At 38.1% G+C, this 18,587-nt stretch overlaps 1 protein-coding gene and 1 long non-coding RNA gene across 10 annotated transcripts; both read left to right on the top strand.

The window, feature by feature from the left end:
* The first annotated feature begins 492 nt into the window (after nt 1–492).
* On the top strand, nt 493–17,477 carry LOC115739096 (protein NTM1-like 9). Of its 8 annotated transcripts, none has more exons than XM_048271348.1 (9): nt 494–762; nt 811–942; nt 1,048–1,393; nt 1,491–1,827; nt 2,344–2,522; nt 2,624–2,799; nt 15,822–16,105; nt 16,645–16,920; nt 17,013–17,477. In XM_048271348.1, exons 5-9 carry the CDS (start codon nt 2,512–2,514, stop codon nt 17,130–17,132), a joined length of 867 nt encoding a protein of 288 aa, XP_048127305.1. In that variant the 5' UTR covers nt 494–762; nt 811–942; nt 1,048–1,393; nt 1,491–1,827; nt 2,344–2,511; the 3' UTR covers nt 17,133–17,477. The 8 variants fall into 8 exon arrangements, 5 of the variants coding, with proteins under 5 accessions (XP_048127305.1, XP_048127306.1, XP_048127307.1 ...); XM_048271349.1 differs by lacking the exon at nt 15,822–16,105 and adding an exon at nt 2,941–3,224 and having other exon boundaries at nt 496–762; nt 16,672–16,920; XM_048271350.1 differs by lacking the exon at nt 15,822–16,105 and adding an exon at nt 2,941–3,224 and having other exon boundaries at nt 497–762; nt 2,629–2,799.
* On the top strand, nt 13,564–14,912 carry LOC125312633. 2 transcript variants are annotated; one of them, XR_007196705.1, is made up of 3 exons: nt 13,564–13,857; nt 14,186–14,345; nt 14,429–14,912. It is a non-coding gene; the product is annotated as an uncharacterized LOC125312633 (long non-coding RNA). The 2 variants fall into 2 exon arrangements; XR_007196706.1 differs by lacking the exon at nt 14,186–14,345.
* Nucleotides 17,478–18,587: the final 1,110 nt, after the last annotated feature.

The raw sequence follows: 18,587 nt of genomic DNA, 5'->3' as shown, positions 1-18,587 counted from the left end.
CACTGTCACCTTCATTTGTTGTAAGTTGGAAACCCTAATTGCTGCCATTTGCACTTTTTAAATTTCTTGAATCTACTCACTATTCAAAATACTAAGAGAAAAGTAAAGCATTCTTTACTCGTGTTTGAAGTTTTTTTTTTTTACAAACAATAAGTCAATTAAAGAACATGGCATTCTTTGTTTGCTGGAAAAAAATAAAAGCGTGATGGATTGGTTTATGGCTTGCCAGAAAACAAGTCACTAATCGCCTGAAGCTTGATGGAGCTAGCTCCATGGACCTACCTGAGAACCGAACCGGCGATGAACCGGACTTGGGCTCACTGTCGGTTCTCAGTTCTAATTTTTCGAAATCAGTCCTTCGCGAGGCGATTCCTCTTATTATACCTGCTAATTCAAAAACAAAAGGCAATGCTAAATATATTAAAACTGTTTAAAAATTTTCTAATTAGTGGGGTGGACTAAAATTTCAAGATTTTAGCCCATCAGATAAAAAAATTTCTATCTTTTTTCTTGCATACCAGAGAGCTGGAGAAGACGACGCTGCTCGTTCAAGAATCACTACGCCCCAACACGAACCCTGAATCACTTGTCAATCTTACTCGGGATTTAGTTTCGTCGACGCGATTTCTTTTGCAAGATCTGGCGCCGATTCGATTGGATCCGAATCTAGATACCCGAGCAATGATTGACTAGCCCTTCGTCGGTCGTGTTCTTCAAGATTCAAATTTTCTATTCTTGCCTTGCCTCGGTCTCGGATCGCAGGTAGAAATCGACTTCCATCTCCTCTCGTTCGGGTCTCTTCTTTTCCAGGAGGATCTCTGTTGCGTGTTCTTGCGGCGGTGCCGCGGAGGCTGAATTGGGTCTAACTTACACATAGCAATGTGTTCCGAAAATCTAAACAAGATTGCAAATTTTACCTGGAAGCAGATGAAACTTGACGTGGTTGACACAGTTGTTGTTGCTTTATATCCTTCCTGGAAAATTGATATGCTCTGAATTCTTTACTATCAGAGATTCATGCTCGCACCTATTGTGAATCTGCAAGAGCATTGCCTGGTCTATGTTGCATAAAGTAAACATTGAAACGAGGGGGAGGAAAGATTGGATGGGTGACTTATTAATTTAGCATGAAGGCGATTCGGGCAATTTCTCTACATTTTGATGCAGTTGAAAATCATTCAATTGGAAAAGATGCAACTTTAAGAGTAGGAAGAATCGCGACAGGCGCGAAACTTTATAGTTTTAGCTCTCGTTTAATTTTTTTTCCCCCTGAGTGCAGAATTCGTTTGAAGAAATGAGGGAATCACTTCCCTGAGTGCTGCAACTGACCAGCCTCCTTCATTTACATCGGAAGATAGCTTACTGGGGAATGGTTAGCATGAAAATTACTTTGGTAATATATTTCATCACATAGCAACACTTTTCTATACATTCAAGAAGTTTGAACTGGTGCCGATTGGTCTTAATGGTGCTTATGTGTTGATTTGTAGGAGTGCTGCGTCAAGGTCTTATATGTCTTCATCCTGAAGCTAAGTGAGCTCCTATAATGCAGTAAAATATTTGAAAGAATAAGAATTGAGCATAGATAACGAGCACTCTTGATTACTTCAGTCCTGCTAAAAAATTTACTAGAACTCCTAATAGATAAATACTATTGTAAGTGGAAGTTTGACAGGAAGTAATGCATGAGGGAGCTAATGAACATACTTTTAGCTATGGACCTTGAGTGAATGACTTTTGACTGGTTAGTGTTCTGGTAGGGTCAGAAGAAGAAGTAAACTTAACAAAGAATTTTTGGAACTTGGAGAGCATGTCTGAAAATTTTCAGTAAGCACAATTTTTTTCTCTTTTCTTTACCTTGTTAGTGGCAATCCCTTATGTCTTTACTATATATATATTATTATTTTTTTTGGGGGTATGCAAATGCTTTTCTGATGGACTTTTCATTTGTTTTTTTTTTTTCTGAGCCGTGGACATTTTATTTGTTAATATGAGTCAAAACAAGTGAGAAAAAACTAAGAACTTTCTTTTCCCTCCTCCTGCCCTTTACCACCTCAGTCGTTGATTTTTAGGGGACATACACAATCATGAAGAATCTCACAACGAGATTGCTTTGAATGATTGAACACATGGCTTGGAAAATTGAAAAATAGAAGTGTCTTATGAAGATTATTCAGCATTCACCTGTATTTGTATGTCCTATAGTCCTCCAACCATGACTGATTTTGCTTGGGAAGTTACTACCTCAATGACCAAAGTTACTAACGCTAGTTATTGCACAAAATGGGGAAATTGCCACAATATTGAGAAGCTTATGATCATGGATTACGCACGGCACTATAGACATACCCATTGGTCTGACTGAGAGGAAAAAGCAGCTATCCAGTGATATCCAGAGTCACATGACTGAGGTTAAGATGTGGGATCCACCAAACAGTCAAACAACTTGCTAGCCAAGGTAAGACCCAGTGGAAAGCGGGATTTTAGCTCATATCCGATAAATAAGCATGGATGGAACTTTGGTATGAAGCAATCTGAAGCAAGATTGTATTGCTGTCTTCAAATTTCCTTCTCTTCCCTTGTAGTTAGTATTTTTGTTCATTTTTGTTTTTGAGATGGAAAGTGTAGAAAGTTCATTAGTCGATCCACCAGTGGGATTTCAATTCAGACCAACAGATGAGGAACTTGTCAATCATTACTTGAAGTTGAAGGTTCTTGGCAACAAAGCAGTTGAACAGATGAGTCCCGAGGTTGATGTCCATCAATTGCCACCTTGGGATTTACCCGGCAAGATAAATGGTAAGATACCTTCAAAACTGTCCTGTTCATCCTTAAAAATGTGATAAGTTCGTGGTTGGTCCATGCTATTCCCTTTTGGGATTCTGTGTCTGTTGGTTTGCATCTGATGTTTGAAGATTTTTTGCTGTTTGAAATATGCAGAATTATCATGGACAAAGTCAGATGGTGACGAATGGTTCTTCTTCTACCATCTGCAAAATAAGTACCCTCAAAGTAAACGGTCCAGAAGGACAAATGATTATGGCTCTTGGAAGCCAACCGGCAAAACTCACGAAATCAGGACACAAGACAAAAGGAAGATATTAGGTTTGAAGAAAATTTTGGTTTTCAAAAACGGTCAAAGTCCCAAAAATGGCCCCACCAAATGGGTACTACATGAGTATCACCTGAATACTGATCTTATGGACAACGTCCTCAATGACCAGGTACTCAATCTTCTTGCTTTTCCTTCCATTATCAGTGAACTTCAGCGCAAACCACAATGAACCATTTAAGGATGCATATGTATGATTCAGGTTGCTAAATGAATGTTCTCCATTCCAGGAGCTTTCGCTTAAGAGGTTATCTGATTTCATTTTCTTCTCCGACTTAATTTGCTTGAGTTGAGACTTAGCAGCTTACTCTTAGTTGTGCTGACTTTAGCTCTTTTCCTATTGAAATGATATAAGCTCTTATTAAACTTCTATTGAATGGTTTCAACTAAGACCATTTTACCAAGTGAAATCTCCAACTCACCGCTATAGCTATCAGTAGCCCCATTCACTCTAAGCTGAACATGGAATCTCTTTTCAGAAAGAGTCTTATGAGTTGAATGTGGAGTGTTACCAAAGTTATTATTTTGAATGATATTTTGTTCTTTGAGGGCGGTTTTGTTTTTCTTTTCGGATTATGTCACGAAGTGCTTTCAGAGATCTGTGTTTAGACTTGAATAAATTGTTACCTCGTCTTTTGTCTTTCTATATTAGAGTGATGTCGTTCTTTACTGCTTGAAGAAAAAACCTTATAAGGAGGGTAAGGAAATTCAAAGACTCAGGAGACCAACACAGGTATCTCTATTATGCCTCAAGAAGGCAGCAGAAGCAGCCCTAACACGCTTGATGAAGTCAACAGCACAAGTATCTCTATTATGCCTCACGAGGGCGACGGAAGTTTCTGTAACACCCCCGATGAAGTCCATAACACATGTTGCTCCAATGCATTAGTGACTGCCAAAAGCATAGTATCTGAAGAAATTCTGAAGGTCAGAAGAAGCATCAAAATGGTGCCTATTAAAGATCATTATAGCATGTTTAGCAAACTAATGTTTCTTCATGTTTTCGTTTTGACAATGAGGAATCTTTAAAAGAAAATGTACAGCGACCACCGACACCAATTCTCTCACTGGAATGCAACTCATCACAATTTGATGTCTCTGCGACTCCACAGCCACCCACAGCGACCGGGGAGCAATTTAGTCATGATTTGGTATATCGAGATTGGGAGTCTTATTAGGCTGATACTGAAGACCTCCAAGAGATATGGTAGGTGTTGAATTCGTAAGCTGGTTCTAGCATAAACACTCTTCTGAAGAAAGCATCACACAAGCTTTTTGTGGCTATAGGTAATCATCAGCCAGTGGAAGCGCACTCTTTAAGTGCTGATAAAGAGTATGCCCATGATGTGTTGCTGGAAAATATTTTCCTGTCCCTGTACATTATTTGCTTAATGAGTTTTTATTCCAAGCTGCATAATATGAGCTATTTGTTATGGCAGTAGGTGGAATTTTAACCGTGAAATTGGCCAGAAATGCAGAAACAGTTATTTGGATTCGTCCCAGCTAATTTCGCACTCACATGCTATTTGTACCAATGAGGTATAGTGATTTGGCATTGAATTCGTGCCCATTCGATCGTTTCGCGCGGTTCGAATGTGATTCGAAAATAGTATGATGGAAAAGGAAAAGTCGGGTTTTTTCTAATTTAATTTTTTTTTAAATATTTACGAAATTATTTTTAAAAAAAAAGTATTTACAAGTTTGCGCCTCGCTTGGTAGTTGGGCTGCCAAGCGGACGTGTGGGGCCCACCCCTAGCTGCTCGGCGGCTGAGGCGCCGAGCGAGGCTAGGCTTTTTTTTTTTTTTTTTAATTTCGTTTTTTTAAGTGTTTTAATTATTTATACTTATAATATTTGGTTTATTTCGTATTTTTTTAACATGTTTATATTTATTTTATTTATAATTTTTTTTCTTGCGAAGCTTATCTTTAGAACATAATTAGTAATAATTAATATAAAAAATTATTAAGATCTCATAAATAATGTTGTAATTATATAATTAATTAAAAATATTCATAAGATAAAATTGGTAAGATATATGAAATTAAGGAGGATGAGCATCCGGATGTCATTTCGTAAATATATATTTTTTAATTAAATTGGAAAAAAAAACCCTTCTTTTGCCATTTTCCCTACATTTCATAAATGACAAATTATATCAGTTTTTGTAGTTTTGCCAAAGTGATGCGGAATGTATTAGTAGTGCATTTCTAGATTAATTGGACAGACGGGAATCAAATTGGAAGGCGAAACGGTAACATGTCAAGAACCCGCGGATCAAGTCAACGATTTCGGAACGGGCTCAAATTTGGTCGGCTGAAGCGAAACGGCGTCCTAATCAATATTTACCGCTGTTGGCGATGATGAACGATGGATTTTTGCGATTCAGGATCGTCTAGATGAGTTTTCCTTTTTTTTTTTAGTATTTTCGGGATTTATTAATGGCAATTTTATACTTTTGGATTTTGATATTTAGAATCATACAAGGGTTAGATTTAGGGTTAACACCCTATAAAAGGTATTATTATAATATTTTTTAGGACGATTAGTATTATTGAATTTTGAGATTTCTCTCTTAAGCAAAGATTTGCTAGTTATCTTCGCTAAATGTTGCATCATAGAGTCCCTCGTCACATTACCAAAGAGTCGCGTTAGGACAAAGGCTGTTTGACCGATAAAGCCGAACAATGCACCTACACTCGACTTGTCACGCACCACATGCATAAACCTCTTCCTTGATTCAATATCATGCAAGACCGTATGTTCGACTATTACCGAATAGTTGAGTGACATTATCCAGATCGAGTACTTCGTCAATTCGGTATATAGCGGCCAACACCGGCTCGTCCGCGTGATCATATGGCCTTGCATGATATTGAATTAAGAAGGGGGTTCCTTAATTTCATATATCTTACCAATTTTATTTTATGAATATTTTTAATTAATTATATAATTACAACATTAATTATTAATTATAGATCTTAATAATTTTTTATATTAATTATTACTAATTATATTATAAAGATAAGCTTCATAAGAAAAAAATTATAAATAAAATAAATATAAACATGTTAAAAAATACGAAATAAACTAACTATTATAAGTATAAATAATTAAAACACTTAAAAAAGCGAAAAAAAAAAAAGGCTGGCCCCGCTCGACACCTGAGTCGCCGAGCGAGTGGGCTGCTCGGCGATTAGGCTACCGAGCGGCTGGGGGTGGGCCCAGCACGCCTGCTCGGCAATTGGGTTGCCAAGCGGGCCTCGCTCGGCAACCCAACCGCCAAGCGAGGCTCAAACTTGTAAATACTCTTTAAAAAATAATTTCGTAAATATTTTTTTAAAAAAATTAAATTGGAAAAAAAATCCGGAAAAGTCAGTGCATGACCACCTGATTATGAAACATTATCCGTTGCAAGAACTGTCTTGGATCTGAAGCCTGAAAGATGACTTTGTGCGGTCGGAGCAATAACAGATACAGATGACCAGAATTAGCAGGTACAATTAATCTCCTGTAAACAAACAACTACAAAAAATGGAAATTCAATGCTGGCAAGTCGGTCGAGGTTTTGCATTTGTTTTCCGGCTTCAAGATGGCTCGCGTACTATTGTGGCAACTGCATCGGGAAAAAGAAATGATCACGGAAGAGTTCGGCAATGTGTCCGTAGGTTTTGCATTTTTTTTTATATTAATTATTACTATTGCCGCTGATCACTTCCCCAAAAATTCATCAGATTTTACCTCAGCTATGTGAGAGGAGCCGTTTATGCCCGCGAGAGCTAGATAGGTTTTGTCAACGAATGCCGCCAGAGCACTCGTTACATGTACTTAATGAAGAAAACATATTGTAACATCTCTTAATTTGATCGCTTTATAAGTATCCAGAGGCACATTTTAGATAAGATGCTAAAATGGAGCATTAGAAGTTCCTTGGAGTTTTACTATTTGCATGCAGTCTTGGGCCAATTCCTATGCTTATTCTAAGTGAAGCATAGCTATCAAAATTCCAAGAGTTAATACCCTGAAAAAATTAAAGCTGGTACCGCGTACTTCATTTACCCCAAATTAACTTTTGCATCACCAAAAATTTACGAAGTTTTTAAAATTACGTCCAAATTACTGATTATGGCAAATTGATGTTGCTTTATTGTTTCAGAAACATTCTATAAGATCAAATGAGATGATTAATCTTTTTCTAATTAACGTGAGGGTGCGTTTATTCCAAGAAAAATGAATGACTTGGAGAACATTTTCCTCAAAATAATCATTTATATCTCTTGAAGTAATTAGTGAATAATAAATATTTTTATTGCCGACAACAATTTATATCTAAACATTTTCGTGGATGATGAAAATACTTTTTTTTCATGCACTTTTGTAAGTGACACAAGTAATTATTTTTAAAAAAAAATATTTTTTAAATTATTCCCTTTTTCGGGAAACAAATGGAGTGTTGAAGGAAGTGAGAGGCAATGGCGCTTTACGATGACGTGGCTCAACCATAAAATTTCACTCTACCCAATTTTTTTTTCTAATTACTTAGGGATATATGTATTGGAAATTCATAAACAATATAATACGCGAAAAGGAGTGACTAATGAAACGTGGGGGAAAGAACAGCGCGACTGAAAATTCCAAACGCATGGGGGTCCATTTAAAAAGCGCAACCCCTTGGGGAACAAGGCTTAGCACTTCAACAAGAAGTTCCAAAAGGTTTTGTTATTTCTATTTTAATGTGAGGACACCAATGCAGGTCTAATCTCAATCATTAAATTTCCAGAAACTTCCATATATCATGTCAGGATTCGGCCCACAAACTACAAGCAAAATAAGCGTAAAAGCAAGAAAAGAAAATGAGACATAAGGTTTATCTTGATTCATCCTTAAATTAGGGCTACATCCATTAAAGGATTCTACTATAATTAACACTCCACATCTACCTGTTATATTTCTCAACTACATGAGAAAGAGATAATACATAGCAGTAGATATTCATTAGCCCAAATACAAACCGACAATGAAACAATATAGGATCAAACCGTAAAAGCCCTCTGACGGCTCGGGGAGTATAAACTACACCCCAACATATTATACCTTAAATCATGTATATGATCCTACATGAATGTTAGGATGTTTGAACTTCGTTGGTCTCCCAATTGGATTAATGGTTGACAAACTTTGTGATATGTAGAATCGAATATTGATAATTACTGGTTTTGATTATCTTTAGTTATTAGATACAAATCGCAAAAACACACACCAAAATTCTCCCTCCCACATTTAAACATACCCTTGACACGAAAAGGGAAAATGGGAATAGCTTCTTTTCACCGAGTTGATGGACTAGATTGAACGAATTGAAAGTTTAAGAGTAAATTAAACATTTAGAAATAAATTTAAGGACCAGATCGAAAGAATTATTATCCAAAAGTTTATTGACTATTAGTGTCATTTCCCAAATACCAAAGACGGAGTACAGGTAGAGTTTTGTGGTATCAGGATAATGATCCATTTTGAGAGTTCTTATGCATAAGAACTGTCACGAGACCAATGATGCTTATCTAATAAAAAGTGCTATACCAGTGGTGAAGACATAATGCATAATATAATTCCCTAGTTTTGATTTGATAGGTTGAAAAAAGATTCATTCAGGCTCCGCTGATGTTGATCTATTGCTCTAGAAACATTATGTTACATTACATGAGATGATCAATTAATTTTTTTTTTTTTAAATCTAACGTAAGGAAACATGTCTAACTAATTTTAAGGAAAGTGAGTGGCAATGGAGCTTTATGATGACATGGCTTAGCCATGACAAGTTTTACCCTATTTTTTTTTTTATCTATATATTAGAAATTCATAGACAAATAGGAAGCCAAAAGGAGTGAGTGATGAAACATGTGGGGAAAGAATAACTGAAAGTGCCATCCCCATGTAGGTCCAGGAAAAAAAGTGAACCCTTTGGGAACAAGGGTTGAACTTCCACAACAAGGCCCAAAAGCTATTGCTATACCTCTTTCATATGTCAACACCAATGGTCTAATCTCAATCGTTAAAGTAATTAAATTAAGGCATTTGGTCTTGCTGAAGTTTAGACCAATAGGATAAAATTCCAGAAACTTCTATATATCATGCCTTAAATCAAGTATATGTTCATGCATGCATGTTAGGATGTCTGAACTTATTGGATTCGTCCCCAACTCCAAAAGGTTCACAAACTTTGTGATTATGAAGTAGTGAAGATTGACACTGTTTTTTATTATCTCTAATTATTAGTGACAAATCACTAAATCTCACGCTACAAATTTTGCCCTCCCTCATTTAAACATACTATTTACACGATAAGGGAAAATGGGAATGGTTTCTTTCTTGCTGGAAAAGAAAAATCATAGTAAAGTTAAGATTTTGGGGATGAAAAGAAATGCTAGAAAAGAAAAATCAAAGTTGATGGATTGGATTGAAGGAATTGAAAGTTTAGGACTAAATTAAATATTTAGGAATATTTTGAAGGACCGGATCGAACAAATTATTGTCCAAAGATGACATTGCATAGTGTCATTTCCCAAATACAAAAGACGGAGTACAGGTAGAGTTTTGTGATACAAGGATAATAATCTTGAGAGTTCTTATGCATAAGAACCGTCAGGAGACCAATGATGCTTATCTAACAAAAAGTGCTACACTAGTGGTGAAGACTTGATGCATAATATAAATCCCTAGGTTTGGTTTTATAGGTTGAAACAAAGATTCATTCATGATCCGGTGATGTTGATATATTGCTCTAAAAACCTTATACTAGATTACATGAGATGATCAAGTTATTTTTTTTTTATCTAATGTAAGGAAACATATCTAATTAATTTTAGGGAAAGTGGGAAGCAATGGAGCTTTATGATGAAGTGGCTTAACCATGGCAAGTTTTACCCTAATTTTTTTAATCTCTTTATTATAAATTCATGGACAATAGGAAGCCAAAAGGAGTGAGTGATGGTGCCATCCCCACCTTGGTCCAGGCAAAAAAGTGAACCCTTTTGGAACAAGGGTTGAACTTCAACAAGAAGGCCCAAAAGCTATTACTATTTTTATTTTATTTTGCGACACTAATGGTCTAATCTCAATCACTAAAGTAATTAAATCAATGTAGTCGGTCTTGCTGAAGCTTAGACCAATAGGCTCAAATTCTTTGTTTGATGCACATCAAATTCCGGAAACTTCTATATGTCATACCTTAAATCAATTGCACGCTCATGCATACATGTTAGGATGTCTGAACTTATTGGATTCATCCCCAGCTCCAAAAAGTTCACAAACTTTGCGATTATGCAGCAGTGAAGATTGACATTGATTTTGATTATCTCTAACTATTAGAGATAAATCACTAAATCTCACACTAAAATTTTCGCCCTCCCTCATTTAAACATACTATTTACACGAAAAGAGAAAATGGGAATGGTTTCTTTCTGCCAGAAAAGAATAATCAGAGTAAAGCTAAGGATTTTGGGGATAACGAAAAAATTTCATTGTCAACGATAATATCTAAATATTTTTGCGAATGATGAAAAAGATTTTTGTTCATCTATTTTTTTAAGCAATATAAGCAATCAGCTCTCATTTTTTTTTTTCAAATTATTTATTTTTCACAAAATAAACGGAACCTTGTCTGACGTTGGCATGTAGGCTGGATGTTCTCCGGCATGCATGGGGTTCAGCAGCAACTTCCTAGGGTAAGCTAAAATATTTTCAGACACAGGGGAGGGGTCCAGTCAACACAAAACAGTGTGGTTTTACACTTCTGAAGCAAGGGGGGACAAATGAGTTAAAAAAAAAAAAAGGGTCAGTCACTGAGTCAGTGCACGGGTTCACACTATAAATTCCTCAAACTTGGCCAATGTTAATCCTGCCTCACTTCAAACCCACCCACCCACAAAATCCTAGTCCTCTTGTCTTGTCCTTCCCCCCCCTCCCCGCTCTCTCTGCTGGCACAAGTTAGTGATCTGAATGGAAAACACAGTCTCTGAAGTAGTGAGATCACTCCCTCCGGGATTCAGATTCCACGCTACTGATGAGGAGCTTCTGATTTATTACTTGAGGCCCAAGATACGCGGACAACCCGACGAGCGCTGCTGCGCTATAATACCGGAGATCGATGTATGCGAATACGAACCTTGGGAATTGCCCGCCGCTTTCAGTCACATGTTCAACAGCAAGGAGCTGTTTTTCTTTTGTCGCGTGAAGCGGAAGTACTCGAACAGCAAGCGCTCCGACCGGACAACCAGAGCCGGTTACTGGAAAGTGACGGGCAAGGAACGCGCCATCATGAGCGAGGACACCAATACGCCGCTGGGAATCAAGAAGACATTGGTGTTCTACAAAGGCCGCGTGCCTAGAGGCGAAAGGACCAACTGGGTCTCACACGAGTATCACCTAAATCCTAAGTGTTTGGGCTGCAATCACAACGAAGACGAGGTACTGTTTTGGTTTACTTAATTGGTTGTGAGCAACATTGGAAAAAAGCCTTGTAGTTTCGGGTTGTCTCTTTATGACTAGGTTGTTCACGGTGTATATGACAGATGCTGCCTTACGTCGCATGTCGGATCAAGAGCAAAAAGGAGAAGAAGCTGATGATGGGTGCAACAATCAGCCCTTGCACTAGCCATGCCTCAGAAACCCCTGTGAATCAGGCAGAGGACTCCCCCAACGACGAAGTTGCTGATATCCTAGAAGCAGTTGATGCTCAGCACGAGGTGAGGGACACGTTTTTTATTGGGATAAATATATTAAAAATCCTAAAACTTTTCACGAAAGTGCAATCGAGTCTTAAAACTTTCAAAAAGTGCAATCGATGGAAGTACTTGATTTCATCAATTTGATAAGTTTTAGGACTTGTTTCTACTTTTTGAAAGTTTTGGGATATAACTTCACTGACCAATTTTATGATTTAATTGCACTTTTTGCAAGTTTTATGATTAGGTTATACTTTTATAATAAGTTTTAGGACTTTGAGTCTACTTATCCTCATTTCATTTGGTAGAATTTATTTATATTTGTCGTGTTGGTAGAACTCATTTAGGATAGGGTTACGGAGACTCGTGAGTTTTCCATGGCGAAAATACTAATGACTGCATTACAACATAAACAACATATGTGGGGCTACTTTCATTTCATACTTCAAGATTGATTCCGTGACCAAATTGCAAGGCTCAAAAGGCGGGTTGTTTCACATGATCAACATTGTTTTGAACACAGACGTCAGTGGAAGAGTTAATGGAATCGCTCCCCCCGTTCCAGCCACTGGATGACATTTTATCGGACTACAACGACGCTCCCGCCTGGGGCAGCCAGCCACTGGATGACATTTTATCGGACTACAACGACGCTCCGACCTATCAGCCCCAGGCGGGAGCGGAGGAAGGATCGCCATCCTTATTCGACTATGGCTACATGCCATCTCCATACAGCAATCTCGCAAGCTACTCCGGCTTCGGCTGGGACAATGTCTGAGGACTTCTCCGCGACAACACGCGCGACGATGGTTGATCATAATTTACAAGTAGTATTGTGTTTGTTTTTTCGCTTGTGATGCATTTAGTATTGTAGAGTGTGGCTTCTGGAGTGAACAGAAACATATGTAGTTTCATACTTCGTGGGTCTGTCTCTGGCACCAGTGGCCATTGCTGCCCAAAAGATCCCATTTTGGCCCAGTTTTAAAGGAACTTTTTTTGGATTCACTGTAATTCATAATTATTAAAACTGTTATTAGTTCACTCCCCTACGAAAATTGGTCATCGGTTTGTAATAAAAAAATCACCACTTGGAAATAAAAATTACCTTAATATTACCGTTTAAAAGGAAGTTTATGTCGATCCCCATAAGTTAATGACGCTGATAATTTACATTGGTTAGGTACTTACACAAAAGCAATTCGAACTTTCGAAGTTTTGAAAATTCTTATTTGCTTTTCGTTTATCAGGAAGTTATCCACGTCCAATCTACGTCTTAAAGTTTTCAATAACTGAATGAGCAGCTACATGAGATCGGAATTAATATCCTGCCGCCATGATCACCGAGTTATTGAATTTGACGATGCTTGCTCAAGTTTACTTAAAATCGAGTCATAAAATTTCTTATGAAAGTAGTAATTTGATGATTACTATTAAAATAGATATGATAAAATTACAGAAGACGAATCATTACCGTCTCTTGAATTCACTTCTGATTACGAGTTGCTCGTTTTATAACGAGTAAATTCATTTTGAACGACGGATTAAAAAAAAATCCATTTTGAACGGATAAAATCACGGTTTATGAAAAAATATCAAGTTAATTTCATCAAGACTATGGAAGGTCACACCTTTTTATTGAAATGAAAAATAAAATGTGAATAGAGAAGAAAATATTGGCAAAATATATTAAAATTGTCTAAACAAAGATGTTCTAATTAGTGGAGAGATTTTAGCCCGTCAGACAAAGATTCTATCTTTTTGCTTGCACCTTCCTACCAAACAGTTAGACAAGACGACGCTGCTCGTTCAAGATTCACTACGATCCATCACGAGCCCTGAATCACTCGTCAATCTTACTCGGGATTTAGTTTTTCTCGACGCGATTTCTTTTGCAAGATCTGGCGCCGATTGGATTGGATCTGAATCGAGATAGCCGAGTAATGATTGACGAGAGCCCCTTCATGGGTCGTGTTCTTCAAGATTCAAATTTTCGATTCTTGCCTTGCCTCGGTCTCGGATCGCAGGTAGAAATCGACTTCCATCTCTCTCGTTCTGGACTTGGGCAGCTACCCATTTGCATGGCGCGAGCTTTCGGGTCTCTTCTTTTCTGGGAGGATCTCTGTTGCGTGTTCTTGTGGCGGTACCACCGAGGCTGAATTGGGTCTCACTTACACATTGCTAAGTGTTCCGAAAATCTAAACAAGATTTCAAATTTTCCCCGGAAGCAGATGAAACTTGACGTGGGAGGCAGTTGACACAGTTGTTGTTGCTTTATATCCTTCCTGGAAAATTGATGTGCTCTGAATTCTTTACTATCAGAGATTCATGCTCGCGCCTATTGTGAATCTGCAGGAGCATTGCCTTGTCTATGTTGCATAAAGTAAACATTGAAACGAGGGGAGGAGAGATTGGATGGGTGACGTATTAATTTAGCATGAAAGCAATTCCGGCAATTTCTGTACATTTTGATGCAGTTGAAAATCATTCAGTTGGAAAAGATGCAACTTTAAGAGTAGGACGAATCGCGACAGGCGCGAGACTTTATAGTTTTAGCTCTCGTTTAATGTTGTCTCCCCCCTCCCCCCCCGAGTGCAGAATTCGTTTGGAGAAACGAGGGAATCACTTCCCCAAGTGCTGCAACTGGCCAGCCTCCTTCATTTACATCGAAAGATGGCTTATAGGGGAATGGTTAGCATGAAAATTACTTTGGTAATACATTTCATCACATAGCAACAAACCGTCAGAAGTTGGAACCGATCCTGATTGGTTTTAATGGTGCTTATGTGTTGATTTGTAGGAGCACTGTGTCAAGCTCATATATATCTTAATCCTGAAGCTAAGTGAGCTCCTATAATGCAGTAAAATATTCGAAAGAATAAGAATTGAGCATAGATAAAGAGCACTTTTGATTACTTCAGTCCTGCTAAAAATTTTACTAGCACTCCTAATAGATAAGTACTATTGTAAGTGGAAGTTTAACTGGAAGTAATGCATGAGGGAGCTGAAGACCTTGCTTTTAGCTATGGACCTTTAGGGAATGACTTTTGACTGGTTTGTGTTATCGTAGGGTCGGAAGAAGTAAACTTCCCAAAGAATTTTTGTAACTTGTAGAGCAAGTCTGAAATTTTTCAGTGAGCACAGTTTTTTTCTCCTTTCTTTACCGTGTTAGTGGCAATCCCTTATGTCTTTACAGTAACTTATTTTTTTGTATGCAAATGCTTTTCTGATAGACTTTCATTTTGTTTGGTTTTTGGCTAAGCCGTGGACATTTTATTTGTTAATATGATTCAAAACAAGTGGGAAAAAACTAAGATTTTTCTTTTCCCTCCTTCTGCCCTTATCATGAAGAATCTCACAAAGAGATTGCTTTGGATTATTGAACACATTGCTTGGAAAATTGAAAAATAGAAGTTCTTATGAAGATTATTCAGCATTCACCTGTATTTGTATGTCCTATAGCCCTCCGACCATGACTGATTTTGCTTGGGAAGTTACTACCTCAATCACTAAAGTTACTGACGCTAGTTGTTGCACAAAATGGGGAAATTGCCACGATATTGAGAAGTTTATTATCATGGATTACGCACAGCACTATAGACGTACCCATTGGTCTGACCGAGAGGAAAAAGCAGCTATCCAGTGATATGCACAGTCGCATGACTGAGGTTAAGATGTGGGATCCACCAAACAGTCAAACAACTTGCTGGCCAAGGTAAGACCCAGTGGAAAGCAGGGCTTTTAGCTCATAGCCTATAAATAAGCATCGGCAACAAAGCAGTTGAACGGATAATTCCCGAGGTTGATGTCCATCAATTGCCACCTTGGGATTTACCCGGCAAGATAAATGGTAAGATACCTTAAAAACTGTCCTGCTCATCCTTAAAAATGTGATAAGTTCATGGTTGGTCCATGCTATTCCCTTTTGGGATTCTGTGTCTGTTGGTTTGCATCTGTAGTTTGAAGATTTTTTGTTGCTTGAAATATGCAGAATTATCAAGGACAAAGTCAGATGGTGATGAATGGTTCTTTTTCTGCCATCTGCAAAATAAGTACCCTCAAAGTAAACGGTCCAGAAGGACAAATGATTATGGCTCTTGGAAGCCAACCGGCAAAACTTACGAAATCAGGAAACAAGACAAAAAGAAGATATTAGGTTCGAAGAAAATTTTGGCTTTCAAAAAAGGTCAAAGTCCCAAAAATGCCCACACCAAATGGGTACTACATGAGTGTCGCCTGGATACTGATCTTATGGACAACATCCTCAATGACCAGGTACTCAGTCTTCTTGCTTTTCCTTCCACTAGCAGTGAACTTCAGCTCAAACCACAATGAACCATTTAAGGATGCATATGTATGATTCAGGTTGCTAAATGAATATTCTTCATTCCAGGAGCTTTCTTTTAAGAGGTTCTCTGATTTCATTTTCTTCTCCGACTTAATTTTCTTGAGTTGAGACTGAGCAGCTTACTCTTAGTTGCGCTGGCTTTAGCTCTTTTCCTATTGAAATGATATAAGCTCTTATTAAACTTCTATTGAATGGTTTTCAACTAAGACCATTTTACCAAGTAAAATCTCCAACTCACCCCTATAGCTATCAGTAGCCCCATTCACTCTAAGCTGAGCATGGAATCTCTTTTCAGACAGAGTCTTATGAGTTGAATGTGGAGTGTTACCAAAGTTATTATTTTGAATGACATTTGATTCTTCGAGGTCGGTTTTGTTTTTCTTTTCGGATTATGGCACTAAGTGCTTGCAGATATCAGTGATTAGACTTGAATAAATTGTTACCTCGTCTTGTCTTTCTATATTAGAGTGACGTCGTTCTTTACCGCTTGAAGAAACAACCTGATAAGAAGGGTAAGGAAAATTCAAAGACTCAGAAGACCAACACAGGTATCCCTTTTATGCCTCAAGAAGACAGCAGAAGTAGCCCTAACACGCTTGATGAAGTCAACAGCACAAGTATCTCTATTATGCCTCATGAAGGCGACAGAAGTTGCTGTAACACCCCTGATGAGGTCCATAACACAAGTTGCTCCAACGCATTCGTGACTGCCAAAAGCATAGTATCTGAAGAGATTTTGAAGGTCAGAAGAAGCATCAAAATGGTGCCTATTAAAGACCATTATAGCATGTTTAGCAAACTAATGTTTCTTCATGTTTTTGTTTGGACAATAAGGAATCTTTAAAAGAAAATGTACAGCGACCACCGACTCCAATTCTCTCACTGGAATGCAACTCATCACAATTTGATGTCTCTGCAACTCCACAGCTACCCACAGCGACCGGGGCAATTTAGTCATGATTTGGTATATCGGGATTTGGAGTCTTATTTAGCTGATGCTGAAGAACTCCAAGAGATAATGGAGATGTTGAAATCGTAAGCTGGTTCTAGTAGAAACACTCTTCTGAAGAAAGCATTATACGAGCTTCTTGTGGCTAGGTAATCAGCTAGTGGAAGCGCGCTCTGTAAGTGCTGATAAAGAGTATGCCCATGATGTGTTGCTGGAAAATATTTTCCTGTCCCTGTACATTATTTGCTTATTGAGTTTTTATTCCAAGCTGCATAATACGAGCTATTTGTTGTGGCAGAAGGTGGAATTTTTACAGTGAAATTCGCCAGAAATGCAGAAACAGTTATTTGGATTCGTCCCAGCTAGTTGTTTCGCACTTGCACACTGTTCATATGAATGAGTTATAGTGATTTGGCATTGAATTCGTGCCCATTCCATCGATTGTCATTTCGATGGATTTGGATTTAGCCCTTTTAATTGTTTTATTGCTTCTCACGGTTCGAGTGTGATTCGAAAATAGTAAGATGGAAAAGGAAAAGTGAGTGCATGACCACCTGAAACATTATCAGTTGCAAGAACTGTCTTGGATCTGAAGCCCGAAAGATGACTTTGTGTGGTCCGAGCATAACAGATACAAATGACCAGAATTAGCAGGTACAATTAATCTCCTGTAAACAAACAATTGCAAAAATGGAAATTCAATTCCGGCGAATCGAACGCTTGCATGTAGGCCGAGTTGTCAGTCTCAGCTATCTGCTCAATTTTTTGGCTTGGAAAGTTCCCTTCTGAAGCAGGGGAAGGACTGCTTAAAGACATTGATCAGCCAGACAGAGTCAAGTCAATTTTGCTAGAGCACGAAAAAACACCATCTATAGAGCTCAAACTAGTGTTTCAAGGGCCAATCTGCTTCAGATTCAGCTACTGAAGTTACTACAAATTTAGTTTGAGAGTGTAAGTTGTCAAGACTTAAGATCGTCCTACTTCGTTCCCGTCCGTATGTTGTATCGACAAATGCATGACTTTCTGCTCCGAGGAACTTGTCAATTATCACTTTGTACTCTTCGAACCGTGACCAGCAATTCGGCAGAATCACCTGGACTCGGTATTTTCCCCTCCTATTCAGAGGTATAATGCGACATTCTTTTAAAGTTGCTCTGTAGTTTATGGGTGATAGGATGTTGGTGTTCTTAGCATGGTGACCCTGTTTTGTGACACAAACTATGTCTGAGGGTCGAGGTTTGCATTTGTTTTCCGGTTTGAAATGGCTCACGTACTGTCGCCGCAGTTGCATCGGGAAAAGGAAATGGTCACGGAAGAGTTTGGCGATGTGTCCATACGGTTTGGTCTCGGCAAGGTCATTGCCGGTGATCACATCCCCAAAAATTTGTCAGATTTTGCCTCAGTTATGTGAGAAAAGCCGTTTATGTCTTCCGCGAGAGCTAGACAGGTTTTGTCAACGA

The sequence above is a fragment of the Rhodamnia argentea genome, chromosome 10 (assembly GCF_020921035.1).
Source record: "Rhodamnia argentea isolate NSW1041297 chromosome 10, ASM2092103v1, whole genome shotgun sequence".
In the NCBI taxonomy this organism is placed as follows: domain Eukaryota; kingdom Viridiplantae; phylum Streptophyta; class Magnoliopsida; order Myrtales; family Myrtaceae; genus Rhodamnia; species Rhodamnia argentea.
The sequence above is the reverse complement of the archived record's forward strand: the minus strand, read 5'-3'. Positions and strand labels throughout refer to the sequence as shown.